At 40.2% G+C, this 17,702-nt stretch overlaps 1 protein-coding gene across 1 annotated transcript in view; it reads left to right on the forward strand.

Annotated features, from left to right (window-relative positions):
• Positions 1-17,702, forward strand: part of MBP (myelin basic protein) — a gene marked incomplete at its 5' end in the record, with an annotated part of 62,550 nt that overhangs the window by 37,703 nt on the left and 7,145 nt on the right. The window contains 1 exon segment of the mRNA XM_009695049.1: positions 3,921-4,351. Within this exon segment, the coding sequence (XP_009693351.1) occupies positions 3,921-4,351 (431 nt within the window).

Raw genomic sequence — 17,702 nt, forward strand, 5'->3', positions numbered from 1 at the left:
ACACATTATAGTTCATATGTGGAAGAGCACTGCTTTATAAATGTACATGGCTTAGGCTAAAATGAGACGTTTCAAAAGATCCCTAAAGTTAAGTGAGATTGTTGTCATTTTCATACCCTGAGAAAATGAAGGCCAAGAAAAAGGAAATTAGTGATCAGTCACAGCAATCGGTAGTTACAGTAAAATATATCAAATTCATAACACCAAATATTTAATTAATGTACTTTCCAGTGTTTGTAACGAGTAAATAATACTTAATTCTTGAGACTTCGTACAAATATTTAAGCTGCTGACATGTTGTTATTACAATCAATATTTGCAATATGCTGTGCCTGTTGAACTAAACCTCTCTTGAGAAGCCAAAGCAGGGGAATATGCTTCAGCTTTTATCAGCTTCGTTTTCCTCATTTATTTCACAGCATTTGTAGAGGGAGCAGAAGTAAGAATGTGAGAGGAATTACAAGTATCTGCAAGAAAGCAGGACTGGAAAGGAGTGGGAGGAGATGAAAAACTTGTAATCCTTTTAATTTTTTTTATTGTTTAAACTTAACACGTTAAAACTCTTAGCTTCACAACCTCTTTCCAGGTTGTCCTCTGTATGGAAGAAGACTACAGACCTCTAAATACACAAGGAGGGACTGTCATAGAGCAGCTCTAGCAAGTGGCCCATGCGAAGGGTATTTGTATCCAAGGACTCTCCTTCAGAGATTGTACTCTGTATAAAACAGGTTTCCGTGGCCTTGACAGTAGCTGTGGTTTGAACCACGGGGCTGAGAGCTCCCAGCTAATCAGAGGCTTAAGTAAAAGTGTTATGTTGATTCTCAAGAAACGGGGTAAACTATTAATGTCAAATTAGGCATTAAGGCACAGTGGTTTTGAAAATGCTTATATGTCGCCTAACTCTTATTAAAGGCAATGGCAGTTGGATTTAATACTGTTTCATGGAAAGCACCTTTGGGATTTCTATTTTGTTTCATTAACAGACTGTTCGGAATTTTTGGTCCATCTATATTCCTTTATTTCGGGAGTCTCTGTGTATACAGGGAACAAATGGCTTTGTTCACTCTGACCAACATGCACAGGGAAAATTGTGCCAGCGGCAGGCTCCAGAGCTGCATCGAGCGAGGGGAAGTAGAAAGGTGGTGGTGCCTTCGAGAGAGGTCCTCGGCTGCGCCTGCGGTGCCAAATCCCCGCTCGGCATCTGGCTCCCTCCTGCTTTTGGGCTAATGCGAGGATGTGCTTTTCTCATGCTCTCACTTGCGCAGCTTTCAATGACTTTATTCACTTAAATATAAATAGGCAACGCTTTAATAGCCTTCTGGTAATGCCTATGGCTATGCATTCTGCCATACTTACTCTTTAACCCATTTTACAAGGGTTTAAAACCAAAGTAATGCCTTAAGATCTCTTCCTCTGTGGGCAGCTTTCTCTTGTACAAGTGATACGGTACAGGAAGGGCACTCTATTTTAACAAGAGAGCCTTTGCAGGGAGAAACAAAAAGAAGAGTATGAGTATCATATGCACAGCATTTATAATGGGTTTTAATAGAAGTAGTCTAAATATTAGTTTTTAAGTGAACGCATAAGCATATGTTTACATGCTCCATTAATTCTGGATATCCTTAAGACATTATTAAAGTGATCTGTCTCTCCAAATGCACTTGAAGACTTTGATTAGTTAGCTCAAATATTAACAATCTCTCTCTGTTATGTATTTTAAAGTATTAGAAGAGACTTAAGCCTGCAGAAAATCTAGAGGAAAACTTAAATGTGTGCTTTCATTACTGAAATAAAGCATACAGAAAGATTTATACTTTATAGCTCACTGCGTATGCATTGGGAGAAGCTACTTTTGTGGCACAAATACCCTTCTTTGTTGCTTACCAATACCCGTATTCAGTGACACAAAGAACAACTGTTGTAAAAAATATTAGTATGCAGATGCTCTGGTGTTTTGTTAATGCATTTAATTAAATACAATAGCTCTTTTGTTTGTTTTTCTTTTTCTGTCCTTGAATGGATTTGTATTATGGTATAGAATCTAGGCTTAGAGTTGCTATTTAAAATATTTTGCAGTTTTCGAACGTGTCATATATTCATGTTCATTACTTTCTTTTTCATTTGATTAAAAAAATCATTTGGGGACTTTAATAGTTTCTAATAAGTTTGAAAGTATCTTTTCAGGGAAACCCAAATCCCAAAGTTGCCAGCAAATATTTTCCTTTTCCCCGCTGATGAGGTCTTCAGTGACAAATAGCGTTGGTTAAATAATTGTATTCCCAAGAAATACTTTCAGATGTTTTAACCAAAGACATTTTTCTTGAAGTTCCCCAACATTTTCTAGGTAGTTTTCATAGAAGAAACAAACAAACAAAAAAAAGCTGCTGAGCAAAACTGCACATTGTTTTTATATGAAAAACTGTAGCAGACTGATTACAACAAATTGTAACTTAAGTACTGGTACATATTTGCAGAAGCCATCATTACTGTCTTGTGTCGTTGTCCATGAAATTATTTCAGAATTATTCTCAGCCTGAGAAAAGGTTTCGTTAGTGCCCTGTGGGTGGGCGAAATCCTATGAAATGACTGTGTCAAGTCTAAAATTGCTCTGGTGAATCAGCAAAGTACTTGAGCCCAGAGTTCGTTGAAAACATAACAGTATTTGCCAGACCCTATCCCTCGCAGGGCTACAAGGACCAAATCAAATGGGGATGCAAAGCAGTAATTAGCAGAGCCTAAGGTAACGTATGAGTAATTGTAACTTATTTCTGAAATTTTGAGCTCTGTTAACTCCAAAGAACGTTTCTGACACAGGGTGAGTGTGTGGGAGGTGTCTGCTCTGAAGGTTGCTTCTCAAGCAATGACCTACTGATACTCTGTTGGTGTTCCTTGGAGATAAGACGTATTCTTCAGTGGGTGCAGTTTCCTGTAGAACAGTAGGAATAATGGTATAGACTATAAAAACCTCCATAAATCTTTTTGTCAGTGATAGAAGGAGCTACTACAGGTTAGGGCTTAAGTGTGCTGCAGCTGATTCTTTTCAGGTATTTTACTGCGTGCGTGAGAACACAACCTTGGCGAGGGCGACAGACATTTCACTTACACCACGGAGGTCTGTCTCGGCACTTTTCTTGGCTAAAAGCTCATCGGTTTCTGATAATTGTTTTTGTCACTTCTCACAAGCACTAGGTATAAGTCGGACAGTTTTGCTCTAGGCCTTCAGCATCGGCGCTAGGACATCGTACGCTGAGTGCCAGGATCGTACATGGAGAAGAACTGTTACGGGAGGCCAAGCAGAAATTGCAGTTTGGTGTTCTCTGCCTTTCTGAAGCGAGGACCAATTTAAACAGTGAAAAAACCTCCCCTTGTTACACTTGTTTGATCGGTTTTGAAATTACAGTGAGGGATTCCAAATTTGGACAAAACCTTCAGGTACAGAAGCTCTGACTTTGCAGAGAGGGAACGTGCACTTCAGAAGGCACAGTCCTGTGATGTCAGTTTAAATTTTTTTTTTTTTCCCCTGTTTTGGAGAAAAATGGTACCGTTTAGAGTTGCGGTCCTCAAGGGAAAGTACGGGAGTTCTGATTGTTCACTGAAAGCCTCCTCGTCAGTAAGCCTTCCACATAAATAAAGTTAGTTTCAGTTGTGCTTCGAACAACGTATTGATCTATTCACAAATACGTTTCATTAAAAAAAACACCTAGAAGTACCGCAAATTTTGTGTGAGAACATCGTCCTGGTTTCAGTTCCAAGATAACTTAATGTTCTTAAAGGCTGGTAGAGAACATAGTTTCATGACAACTGCACATATTACGGGTTTTGTATGAAATGAGCATCTCGAGGCAAGGGAAAGAAAGCAGCATTGTTCCCGGGCTGTTTTTCACAGGCCTGTATTCATATCTCATCCTTGTTGTTTGCAGGAGAGGCAGATGTGAACCAGAACAATGGGACCTCCACGAAGAGCCCAGCGGTGACAGACTCCAAAGGCACAGCAGACCCGAAGAATGCCTGGCCTGAGGCCAACCCAGCTGACACGACCGGTCGCCCCCACTTGATCCGCCTCTTTTCCCGAGATGCCCCAGGAAGAGAAGACAACACCTTCAAAGATCGGCCCTCAGAGTCAGACGAGCTACAGACCATCCAAGAGGACAGTGCAGCAGCTTCAGAGAATTCGGATTTGATGGCTTCACAAAAACGCTCCTCTTTCCGGCACGGATCAAAAATGGCATCTGCGAGCACTACAGACCATGCTAGACATGGATCTCCAAGGCACAGAGACTCGGGTCTACTTGACTCGCTGGGCAGATTCTTTGGAGGTGAAAGACACGTTCCCCGGCGGGGCTCGGGCAAGGTGAGCTCTGAGGAATAGAGAACTGCACAGCTACAGCAAAATACAGTACAGTTAAAGAGGAAGGGTGGGACTAACAGGAAGGTGTAACTGCTATAATGCAAGAGTTGACTTAGCCAGCAAGACGGTCCTTGCAGATGTGTAATTTAATGCTTGGCTTTAATGAAAACAACAACAACAAAAAGCATAGATCTGGGAAACAAGAGGAGCTATTCTGGGTAGTAACAAGGAGTATTAGAAATCCAGGTGGCTCTAGAAACATCACTGAGAAGAATTTTTATTGACATTTAATGCGGTGCATTGTATGCATGTGTATGCTCTGCTATTTAGAGAAACTTCAGAGCGCTTTTTGTGTGGTGTTCTTAAATATTTGCAAAATGGAGCTGGATGAGAGCACTAAATGCAAGGCAATCTCTAGATAGCTTGGCACTAACTGAGGGACAGGCTTGGAAATAGACGTTAGAAAAAGAACTGTGGCCACAATCTCAGCCTGCTTGCTCAAGAGCATGTTTTAAGGTCAGTTGATAGCGTTGCTGAGGATGTGGCTTGACAGATAACTGTCCTGAATCCCAGGTGTACAAAATAGTCCAGCTGCTTTATTCTGGCAAGAAATGAAGATTTATATTCCAAGCATTTCATATTAGAAACTGTGTAACAAGCCATTTCTTCATTATAAATTGAAAAACAAGGTATTGATGAAAGGGTATTATTAGAATTCTTTCATTTTTCCAGGATTAACCCGCCTCCTCTGAAAAGTTGTGCAGCTGACATGTTAGATCACTATTGTTCGAGTGGCAAAGTTTAAGATATTTTCACTGTTACCTTTTGCCATGTAAATGATAAGTGGAGTCTTGTGTTTGCGTGTTCACAGAGTATGTAAGCATTTGAATGGAATTACCGTAGGGCTGTAAAACCATCGTTTTAGCTGAATATATTTTTTGATGTAGTCGTTCAAGTTGTGTGTTTTTGCAACAATGCTCATAGCTGCTGCCTGAGCCCAAATTTTTCAATAACCTTTGACAACCCTTGCTGACTGTTCAATAGTTCTAACCTGTGATGCTTGCTGGGATGGGTTAGCACGTGCAGCTTTCCCAAATCGGCCATCTCGTAGTGTTCCCTGAAGAGTTGTTGTAATGTATAAACCACTGGATGAAAAATACTCCAGAAACTTTAAACCAGAAGCTTCTCACACTTGGTAGCCAGTACTAAGCAAGCTGTGTATTTTGGTCTTTTTGTTTCTCACAATTACAAACCTGGGCCTGTAACGCTCATGACAAAGATTTAGCAATTACGCAGTTGTTTCTGTAGGTGTGTAATGTTCCTACCTGCAACAAGGAGTTGCTGTGGGAATGAAGAAAACCACTTTTCTTACTGTTAACTGCAAATAGCAGAGACTGTTCCCAGCACTGCTATTTTCTGGAACCTGGTTGGCTAGCTCAACTCTTGCTGTTTTATTCATATACTGTGTTCCTCGATGAAAAATAGTATATGAAATGCTTTTTGTACACGAAGGAAACAATACCAAAACCTTAGATCCTGCATACAGAATATACAGAGGTACGTACGTTCTTGCTTAGCAATAAAACCAACCAACCAACTCACTGTTTAGTAGTGATGACTAAAAAATGGCTGCAAGTTGTACAGATTCTGTATTTTATCCTTTGGGGTGAGCACGATTGCTATGATTCTCTGCAGATCTCTACGTAATTGTGTACGAGAAGACAGGATATCATCTGTCTTATCTCTGTTGCTATTCAGTAAACTGCTATTTTGAAGCACTTAAAGGTCTGCAAAACAGTATGGAATTACGGACAATTTTAACTTTTTTTTTTTACCTAGCACAAGTAATTTTTTTTTTTGGTTAAGAACAGCTGTATGTTACGTTACAGAGTCCTGACTTGCAGATCTCAGCTGAAAGCAGAGAGAAGTTTTGTTACCTTGGCAAATGTCGGTCCCATTAGGACTTGCAGTGCCAAAGCCTCTCTAGCACTGTATTTCACACAATGATAATATTGATGCATGAAAACATGTCCTAGGGAGCTCGATTGTAGGAGGGTTTCAGGGTGGAAAATATTGAGCAAGTGGCACAGGCAGTTGTTTCAACTATTTTTTATTTAGCCTTTGAATCGATGCCTTTTGGTTTCTTGTGTCAAGGAAGGTTTGTGGTGTCACTTATTTATACATGTGTATGCAGAGGAAATCTAGATGGCTAATAGTCTTATTTGTGCTTAAAACCTAAATCGTCGTCACTTGCTGAATCTTGTAGAGTGTCAGAGTACCGATAGATAGATGATGACCGTGTTCATGGACGAGCTGAAATAGAATAAAAAAGGCCCTTGGCAGTTTTCCAGACTCCACTAAGTAAACAGGTCTTTGGTAAAAAAGATACCATGAAAAGCACCTTAAAGGATGAATTTCAAAGGCTTGAAATTGAAAAGTTCCTAGAGCTGCACTGTTGATTCGCTTGCACTTGTTTCTGATGAATTTCTGGAGCATTTCAAAGCGATGCTGCTGCTGCCTTTCTTGCAATCTTCCTTTTTCAGCCAGCCCGTGCCCCAGTGGGAGCCTGTATCTCAACTGCCCACACCAGCAAGCACTGGAATGCAAAGACAACACTTGCTCTTTGTACAGACGTAGGGCTGACATTCAAGCAAAACACTTTAGAAATTCGTTGTGGAGGCATTTTCATCTTGCATCCATAGCTGAAGAGTACAGTAATGAATAATACTCGGTATTGTGTACGGAAAGGTGGGGTAGGAACAAAGCGGGGACTGTTTCGTGGCCTCCTTTTCTCCCGTTGGAGCAGGTTCTCCCTCACCCTGGAATTCTGAAGTTAAATTAAGAGCGCGTGGGAGGACTAAATGTCTAAAAATAGAAATACTGGAATGTGCAGAATTACTCCTTCTCCTCTAAGGGGCAGCGATTGCATTTGCCATTGTTCCCCCAGCCCCTGCCCCATCAAGATTTTAGATAACTGAAACTCCATCAAAAGCAGCTTGAATTATGTAGTTTTAAGAAAATTTTTTAAAGGTAGAATATTCCAAACCAAACTATTGTTGTGCACAGCCTAAATTTAATTGTATTAAAGAAGAATCTAAAAGGGCGACAGAAAGAAACTGCAGTGCAGACGTTTTAAAAAGCATGCCAGACAGTTGTGTAATTCTAAATTATTTCCTCTCTAATCTTTCTAGAGTATTTATCTAAACATTTGTAAATTGTATAAGCAAGTTTGTTAAAATGATCAAATCTTTCTTGTGCCCTCTAGATATTAGCCTGTATTCCACTTCAGGATGTACTGAGTGCTGTTTGTTTCTTTTATGCTGTTGTTTATGCTTTTGTAATTCTTTTGTTTATGGGTTTGTGGGGTTTTTTTTCCTCTACTAAAGTTTGGATTGTGAAACAAGAACTTTTCCGTCCTGGTTTAACGTTATGCATTAACGTACTAAACTTTAAACTACATTTGTGCCACACATGCAACAAACCAAACCATTGTGAGTGACAGTACACAATAGGCTGAGGCCAGACTTAGTGAAAGATTCAATAATTTTTTTTTTTCTTTTACATTTTGCTTGAGTTTTGTATGCGATCTTGTAACGTTCTCCGGTTGCCTGTATGAAGCCTTGCTCCTGTATTTCTTTCCCAATATTTATGTGTTTGGGTGCAAGGGATACGGAAGGCGGACGTGGGGCTTCCCCTTCCTACAGCCAGAGAGCAGGTAGGAGGAGTACCGGGCTGAAGTTGTTCTCAGGTTGAGCGGGACTGGGGTTTAGGATCAGCCTTGCTGAAAGAGCAGTTCCAAACCCAGCCCAGAGTCAGTTAAGCAGTTGCTGTCACGGGGATCTACAAAAAGGGTTGCGATGAACATGCCCAGGCACAAAGTTTAGGAGCCACGGTTTTAAATAATGACATGGATGGATGTGTTCATCCAAGCATCTTTTTTTTTCTTTTTTTGCACTTAAACTCTTACTCACATTTCTTGTGCAGGCTTTAATGTATACTGCAGCACCACGAAGACATTGAATAAGTAGTTCAATCAATGCCAGTCTGACTAGTATATGTGATGTGATTTAAGTAAAGACATACTGTAATTTTTATTTCCAAGTCTTAGTTTTCAGGGAGTGGTATTGCTCGTGATGATACACTGTTTTGTAAAACCTGCTGTGCAAGCAATACGCTTGTAAAAAAATTTCTTTTATATAGTTTATGGTGGTTGTAACAATAACTTTGTTTTAATCTTTTGCTTTATATGTGCTTTATGTATTCATTAAACTCTTTACATCACAAAACTGGTGTACTAATGATTTGTTTTCAATGCTTTAATCCATTAACAGAAGTTGCAGGAAACTACTTCTTAGGGAGTGATGGGGTTTCAGATTATGAAAAGTGGCTGTATGTCCTTCTACGAAATTCAGTTAAGACAGCGTATGGGACAGAAAAAAATTCTGTAAGGAAATGACTAGGATTTAAATAACTGAAGCTGCTAAATCTGGTGTTCTCGCTTTATGCTAATGGGAACCGAACCTGGCCTCTCTTTTTCATAGCAGGTAGTAATGAATGATGAATGACCTAAAAATGAACTCGTGTGTTGGAACTGCCAGTTGGATTAACGCTCATTTAGCGCCTTGGAGCGCTTTAGATTTGTCTGTGTTTAAAAAATAGCCATCTGTTTTAAAAAATAATCATCGGTACAAAACAAGTAAGTATCAACTGGTGAGTACCGCACAACACGTGGTAAGTGAGAGGCTTAGGAGCCACCATCCCATAGGGTTGATTGACATGTTCATTTAACACACGTATGACCATACACATGTTATACACGCGTAATAATTAACACATTCTTTAATGCACTGGAACTAATTCTCTCTTGCACTTTCAAGGAAGTTACTGCGTGAAGCAAGTCTTGCAAACTGTAAGAGGAATTTGGAAGTCAGACAGGTTAAATGCTCCGTAGGCGACGCTTAGGAGAGCAAGCACTAACTTTTGGTAAAGTAGTAGTGACGCTTTGTGCTCAGCCTAACAGCAGATGCATGGCAAGGTTTAGTCAGAAATGGGACAAAGGCGTTGGGGCTCGCTGATGTGTGTTAGAAATGGAAGACAAAAATCACGACTGGGTGGACAGGAAAAGCCTGTGTGCGTCACTGCTTTTACTGCCTTTTGTATGGTCTTTTTTTGCCTTTTAAATGCAGAAACTTATTTAGTAATGTGTTCAGGCTAAAACACTAATTTATCAACTGAAGCATTTTAAAGATCACTGTTTCTAATCAGTCTACAGCAAAAGATTTCCCCTTTTCATTAAACTTCTAACAGTATCTTCCAGTTCAGTCTTTGCTAGACCATTTCTAGATTCTTCTGTCCCCTGGGATAATACCACAAGAATAACTGTCTGTTTAAGAGCGAGCTAACAGCGTGCTCGGAAGAAGAGCTCCAGGGATTCTTCTGAGTGCTGGGTGAAGTGACAGGCCGGCTGAGAGGCTGAGGCTTAGGCAAAGCCTAACGGCAGCGCAGAGCCACGGCCACCGCGGAGGCAGCGACGGCAGCCTTGGCGTTGTTTGGTGGGAATTGGCCTTGGCTGCTCTGCAGCAATTCCTTTTGTTTTTCAACTGCTGGGTACCACAGCCCCATTGAGAATAAGGTCTGGATTTAGTGTTACTTTGAAATTGTGTGTGTGTGTGTGTATATATCTCTATATATAGAGATATACACATCCTATATACTGTGTGTTTAAATAAGTAGGAGGGGCAGGCAGGAACCCCAGCACTCACATGCAGAAGGTCAAATGGATTACTTCAAAATTTAGCATCAGGATTTTCTCTACCTAACATTAAATTTTTCTCACCTTTTACTTCTGTGCAGATGAACCAAATTTATAAGTAAAAATTTGCTTTATATTAAAATCTGTTGTATAGGGTGGGGTTTTTTTTCCATCACATAGATTAATTCCTCGCAAATGAAGAACGGCATTACCCTTAGCACTTTCCATCCTAGAATGCCAAAATTAATGACATTGCTCTTCAGCTGTTTTCAGATTGCACAATGGTAAACACCGCCCGACAGAAAATCGAGGCAAAGTTAATGGGTTTTTTCCTGACCTCGTTTTGTGCCTCCGCCATCGCGCAACATTGGCGACCATTGCTGGCTTTCATTTTGTGTGCCGTTGCAAAACATCGCGCCTTGTTCCTGAACTGGTCTCCAGTTGGACGTGTTCAGTTACTCGGGTTTCATTTCTGGGCTACACAAAAAAAATCCTCTGTTGCCATTTTCAAGTGCTTTTATTGAATTGCTTAGAAAGCAGTTTAAAAAAATGTTTGTAAACTGTACTGAATCACTGCTGCAGACCCAAGCTGAGCCTTAGCTCTGTTTCACCTTTTGCTACGATGCATCCATTGTTTTTTTCATTTCTGATCATCATACAAGTAACGTGCATTGGAAACTGTTCAAGCCTCAGGTTTTGGGTGGTCCATCCCCCCTCCCATTTTATACTGACTACATTATTGGAGATTTTACCTCTGAGTGATAGTATTTGTTTCAAAGAAATAAGCTGTTAATGATGCCAGGTCTAATTACTTCATAATAGTAAACTCTCCTTACTACTATACTCCCCCCGTAAGTTACGCTGCTGTAGGCAATAGTACTTCTAACAACCTGTACAGCAGATCAGCTTATCATTTTCTTACTGGTCCCTTCAAAGATGAGCACTGATGAAATAGTTCATAGGTGAGTGGGTGTGTGCAACCTGAGAGCTGAAATGTGTATTTCAAGAAATTAGGGTTGTAGTAACATTTTTCTCCTCTTTATTCCTGGTCAGCGGCTGTAAAACGTTAGTGTACACCTGGTATTTATAGTTTTGCTTTCCAAATCATTATAATAATCTTTATTGTATGAGCTTTTTGACTATATGAACATACTAGGCAACAGGCCTTATTTCAGTTTTTACAAGTTTCTACTTTCTTACTAATAGCCATACCCACAACTTTACCTTCGTTTGCTGTAGCAGCACCAACAGACGCATCATCTCCACCCAGTACGTAGGCTGTGAGTAGGAATTTATCATCATGAACACTGAGCCTCTGATGCCTTCCGTATCTTGGCCATGTACAGTTACGTCCTTAAGGCTGTGAAGTCTGTTGGTGGCAGAAGCCACCTTGGAAACGACCCTGAGAATACCCACTAGCCAACAATACCTTTTTTGCTGGAGTAATCAAACAACAACAACAAAACCCAACCAAACCAACAAACACAAACAAACCCAAACCAAAGCTTTGCACTGGGTTTCTATGATGCATCACAAGGCTTAAGCTATGTCGTTGATACCAACTTGATAAACAGCAGAGAGGACAACACTGACTGTGCACCAGAGACTATGTCCAAGCAGATAAAGAACCTCTATCATGAAGAATAGTTGAATAAAATGATGAATGCTAGGCAGAAAAATGCTTCAGAAAAGCAAAGGTAAATTAAATCATCGTGTTTTGCCCCTGAACCCATTTATCAAGTGTCACAACAACAGAATTAATTGGCCATGGAGAAAAACCCAGAAGGTATGAGGGCACCTGTCTCTCACTCGGGAGCCATCATAAAACAGAATTACTATCCCCAACAACTGTCCTCATTCTTCTTTTTCCCCCAGTAATTCTTTCCTCTCACCTTCTAATTGGTGAGCCCTCATCATCAAGGCACCAAGGCGGAGGAGGGTTATGGAGAAACGTGGCTCTGGGTTGTGGATTAGCGCTTACCTCTCGTGATGGTCAGTGTTCTCCATCGTTTCCTTCTTCATGCCATCTTTCTTCTCATCTTCCTTGGGTTTCTTACTTTTCAGTCATCTCTAGTCTTTCATTCCCATCTTTCTGCTAAGTATTCTTCGTCTTTTTGTTCATCACCTACTTTAGACAAAGATTGTAGTAACGATCTCGGCACAACACTTGAAGGCAGAATCTCCTGGACTCTACAGCTCTCTTCCTACCAATTCTCCTCCGTAATGTTGAGCAAGTCATTTCATCTCTGTCTTAATTTCCACATCAGTAAAAATTAACAGTACCATTACAAGGATGTATGGTTCATCCTTTCCAAAGTGATTAGAAAAGCCTGCTGAATTAGCTAATTAACTATAATGTCACCATCAGCCCAGCATGTGGGGAAGATGTCAGCATTCCCATCGCGTTGTTTCGGAACAGATCAGTAAGAAGTTGTGACCAGCCTGGAACAAACAGCATCACGAAGAAGAAATCGGTACTCGGGCTGTATGTGAATGAAAATGGAAGCAACGACACCAGTGTAACCCAGCTCTGGTTGAGCACTCCCTGTTTACAGTAGGTACATTACTACGAGAGTAAGCACGGAGAAACACATCTCGCATTACACACGTGCTAGATGTTCTGTCGCACCTGGAGAGACCCGGGGTGACAGCACTGGAAGGCTCTGGCGCAGCGTCAGCTACCCCCAGGGACACAAAGCACCTCTGAATCCTGAGATGAAGTGATTTCTGCATACAAGCGCCTGTCATACCTCCCACGATCGCCCAAGTCAAACTATATATAATACATTTCCTTTTTTTTTTAAAAAAAAAAAAGTATATATATTCACTGAAAGGCTGCATCTCAATTCCTGTTTGGAATACTGCTTTGAAATGGTACTGAGTAACTGCAGCGAGTCAAACCTGGGTAGGAATTTCCTTACACTTACGAGTTTGGATTCAGAGTTCATTTCAAGGACTAACACAAAATCAGCCGAGTGGCTTACAAACTGCCTGGTGCTCTTTCATCTTGCTCTTCCCACAAACCAGCACGAACAGTATTCGTCACTTTTAACACTTAAAGGCTAATTTTAGTGTACCAGGACGGCTGCAAATTTCTTAGTGGGGGTTAAGCATCACATCCTGTAGGCTGTGGAACAGTTTGGTTTTCTAAGGCAATCTAAATGTACTTTTTATATCTATATGAATTTGAAATTTGTAGATTTTGTGCGATATCTTTTAAATTCATGCACAGCCACTCCTTAGGTATCCTGTGAAAACAACCCATTGGAAACCACGAAACCCACTGAACCCACAAAAATGCCCATTGTTCTTCATTCTTACTGATGGCCAAAATACGTCGTGGTTTGACTGCATTTTAAATCGGCTATTTCAATATTTCATATATGTTTGGATTTTGCCATTACAGAAAGGACATATGATGTTCTTTAGCTTTTCATTTCACACCCTAAAGTAGGCAACAAAACTATATAATGATGCTACTGAAAGGAATTGGAAAAAGCTATAAATTCAGTACTCCAAACCAAAAATATCTTAATACTATTATTGTCACTAATGCCTCTCACCTACTGATTGAGAATTAGAGCTTTATCTTTACGTGCATATACGATCTGCAGTTATAAGCAATCCTCTTGTGGAGGATGCGAGCTCTCAGCGAGAGCTTATAATATGCATTTAAAAGTCCCTCTTAATGAGTACGAGTTGCAAGACCTGACATACCACCTTTATACCAAGCCAAGTCGGGTCTGTATTTTACAGGATCTCACGATATCACTAAAAAACGTCTGCTACTGCTTAACCACATTTTTTAGACTTACGCATCAAATCTGAAAACAAAGTCAAGGAGGACACGCAGAATACAGAGCTGCAATTGTGTTTATATGAAAATTAATTTAATCTCCCACATCTCCAGTCAGGTGCACGTTTGATCACAAAGCCGGATTATCAGACCCGGAGTCCAAAAGTACAAACCAGAAGTGCCCGCTCCATTTAGCAAAACCCACAAGACCCCTCTTCTCCGGTCTCCTGCCGAGTTACCGTACAGACGGTAACGCCCCTTAACTCTAATTAAATACCACCGAAAACGCCCAGAGCCTGGGCTGGGCCCGCCGTCCCACACCACCGAAGAGCAAATACTTGGATATCATCAACTCAATTGGAAATGCAATCGCCTTGCACAAAACCCAAAGTGGAGCGCATACCTACTGAGTTACGTATGGATTCTTGCTACTGTGCTAGAGAAGTGGCCTTTTATTTAAAATACTAATACAGGTTATGCCAGTAAATTTCATTAGTTTGATGTGAAAGTACACACCTATCACAGGGAATGCAATGCCAACGTACGGCTACTGTTAAGATTTCAAATACCTGTATGTTTTCTTTGCACGTTGAAAGTTACTCTCTATTTTTTTTTTCCTTTTATCTTAGTGGCCAGCCTGTGTAAGGTAGGTGGCACAGCAAAATAATCCAACTTCCCTGTGCATCACCAGAAAGAGCCGCAAAGCATTCCTATATTGAATCACTCCCCAGCAGAGGCTAACCGGGGGTATTTCACATTTTTAAGAGTGTTCTTATTTACATTATTGATCCTTAAAACTATTAGTTTCACACTGAAATTGCAGACTGCGTCTGTGTCATCAGATCTCCCAGATATACTGCTTAAATTTCCAGTACTGGCAAACATTTTCTGATAGTTACGATTATTCAGCTAAAGGGATCTTTCCTTTTTGGCTTTTTTGAATGTACAGCAGAGTTGACGTAGTAGGGGATCCTTCATTAAGGTCAAACATAAAGCTGACTGGGAACAGACAAAGCTGAGCGTTCTTCTCTATCCCCCCTTTTTTTTTACTACAAACTATTCCGTTGGTCTAGAATTATTTTTTTTAGATTTTTTTTTTTTTAAGAGCAGAAACAGAGGCACCTGTTTTAAACTTCATAAACGGTACCCGAGGGCTCTGAATTGAGGATTATACGTTGCAAGTAGATTTCATAATCTGTAGATACAGAAGCCAAGGTTGCTTTTTATTGGCAATGCTCTTAAGACTGAAATTTGTGACAGCGCCGCAAGAGGTGCAGGGAGAGCTCGCTGGAGCTGCTGGGCAATGAAGACCGGCAACGCAAAGAAACAAGAAGTAAATTTCAACCTTTCCTAAACCATGGTGGTTGCTCTGCTGTATTCCTATTAGGTTTTAAGAAGAATATTAGTTAAGGCCAAGCAGTTAAAGCATACTTAAAGATAAATGGCGGTCTTCTGAATGGATTAGTGAAACATGCAATGGTTACCAGATGAGCTCATTCAAAAAAGTCCAATTATAAACCACCACTTCAGTAGCCCATCCTAGCAGGATAAACTAGATTTGTTTTCTCTTTCATTCAGCAAAGAATTGCCTGAATCCATTCAAATTTAACTTGTAACACCTACAGATATCAGTTATTACTCTTCTGAGAGAAATGATTTTCAGAAATCATGAATGTGAGCAATCTCCCCCCTAAAAACAGTGGATTTTGCTCCCTGTCCCTAGGAGTCCAAAAATTGCAAGAACAAACTACAGGTAAGAGAGTAATTCCAACAATAAATTGAAGGGAAACATGTAGTTACCTGCCACAAATTGAGAATAATATTGAAGATTCTGACCACAGATTAAAATTATATGAAAGGAAAGCACTTTATTTGTAACACCAGGAAACACACGGTATTAAACTCACACAGAACCGTCATTAAAAATGGTTTCAGACTTGCTACTACCTCATACACCTTAAAAGGGGACCCAAACAAAGACTATGCTGACATTCGGCGCCGCAGCCAAAAGAAACTTTGTATTTACTGCATGATAACCTTTTTAATAAGCCAAGTTATTAGCACCTATTAACTGATCAGAATGCTAAATTCAGGAAACTCATCTAAATTGTAAAAACCCATTATCCCAGCTTTTCTCCGTGCCCGGTGGCAATCCATAGCCCGCTGCAAATTTGCAGGCCACATGCAATCAAATCTGATTTTGAAGTTTTCTGCTTCATATACTGTAATAGTTTTGCAGTTAGACAGCGACTATCTGCTGCTGCTAGTGACGGAGGTTCAGATGTGCACCACCCCGGTATCTATCATGTTATTTATCCTAAAGACAAGGCGGTCAGCAGGTTTCAGAGGCGAAGCAATGCTTCATTTGAACATAAAGAAGACAAACACGTGGCTGAAGTAACTTGTTCTAAACACGTGTTGATACCTTACGGGCTCCCTCTTCCTAATCACGGCAGCAGAGGGTATTTTGGCAACACTGGAACTAGTGACAAAGTAGAAACTGCTGCAGAAGGAGAAGCAGGACTGACCCTCTGACACTACAGAAGTTTCACAGACCCAATAAAATTCAGAAATTCCTGCTTTTTAAACAGTAAATCTCTATGTACCATCAGCATGCAAAGAAATGACACCGATAAATACCTACTGAACTTCTCTGCATTGGCTCATTTTTTTTCCTAAGGAAATTAATCTTATAAACAATCTATCCGAATTTCATTTCCCCTCAGAATTATCTAACTTAAAAGGCCACTCATGAAGATGAATACTTTTGACTGTCATTTTGGATCATCCAAAATAATATAAATCCATTTCTTTAACATAAGATCGCAAGATCTCACTCTACTCACTTAAAAATTGAACTTCCACATCGGAGCTTTGAGCAGTAACACAAGATGGTTTCATGGGACCTTGTAGTCAAGAGCCTTAGAACACGTAAATCTCTGCGCACCCATTTTCAGTAGTAATAGCTTTGGGCAGTCGGGGTCATGCTGAAAGGTACTGATGTCACAAGAAAAGACTCTTCAAACCTTTCAAAGTCTGTGCTATAGATATTATTTGTCAAAACTCACCAAACCACGCATAAGTCAGGAGTCCCTGCTCTAACAAGACAACTAAGCTTTTTCCGTGGCAAGTTGATCCATGTTTTTCTCTATGTGATGAAAGCAAGGTATAGTTTAAATAAGTATTCAGACTGTTCTACAGTCAAACGCTCCTTCAGTTTGAACTACTAGGGAAGTGCTGATGGGAGCTGCTGTCTCACTATGGATGCCCATTTCATCTTTAGAGGCTAATGAAAATTTTTAGTATCCACATGATGCTTACAGCATCGTCGTATTCTGAGGGAATTCGTAACACTCTGGTTATTTTCATTCTCTCCTACCTTCTCTGTTGCCCACTGAACATACTTCAGATCTGTTGCATTGGATGTGAAGCCTTGTGCCTCGACCTTTGCAATGATGGGCAGATGTCTGAGGTTGGTTTTCTCATATGTAACACTTTTTTGTTTTTACACTTTGTCATACTGCATCCAGATAGCAGTAACTACATCCAATTTTTGACACTATTTTCACTGCAACAGATGTATCACGCTCCAAGTACCGCTCAAGGTATTCACTCTTTACAATGTGTTATTTTTTTGTTAATTATTTTACCTTCGTTTACTGGACTTCTTTCTGTATGCTCAGGAAGCCCTACCGAGAAAGTAGAAAGTATTGTCAGTCTCATTTGATTCCTCATTCTAAAAAACCCCAAACCATTGCTCTTGCAGTTCATCAGTGTTATGTAGTCTTTGGGAACTGAGAAATGAT

Source organism: Cariama cristata, unplaced genomic scaffold, assembly GCF_000690535.1.
Source record: "Cariama cristata isolate BGI_N322 unplaced genomic scaffold, ASM69053v1 scaffold5022, whole genome shotgun sequence".
NCBI classification, from domain to species: Eukaryota; Metazoa; Chordata; class Aves; order Cariamiformes; family Cariamidae; genus Cariama; species Cariama cristata.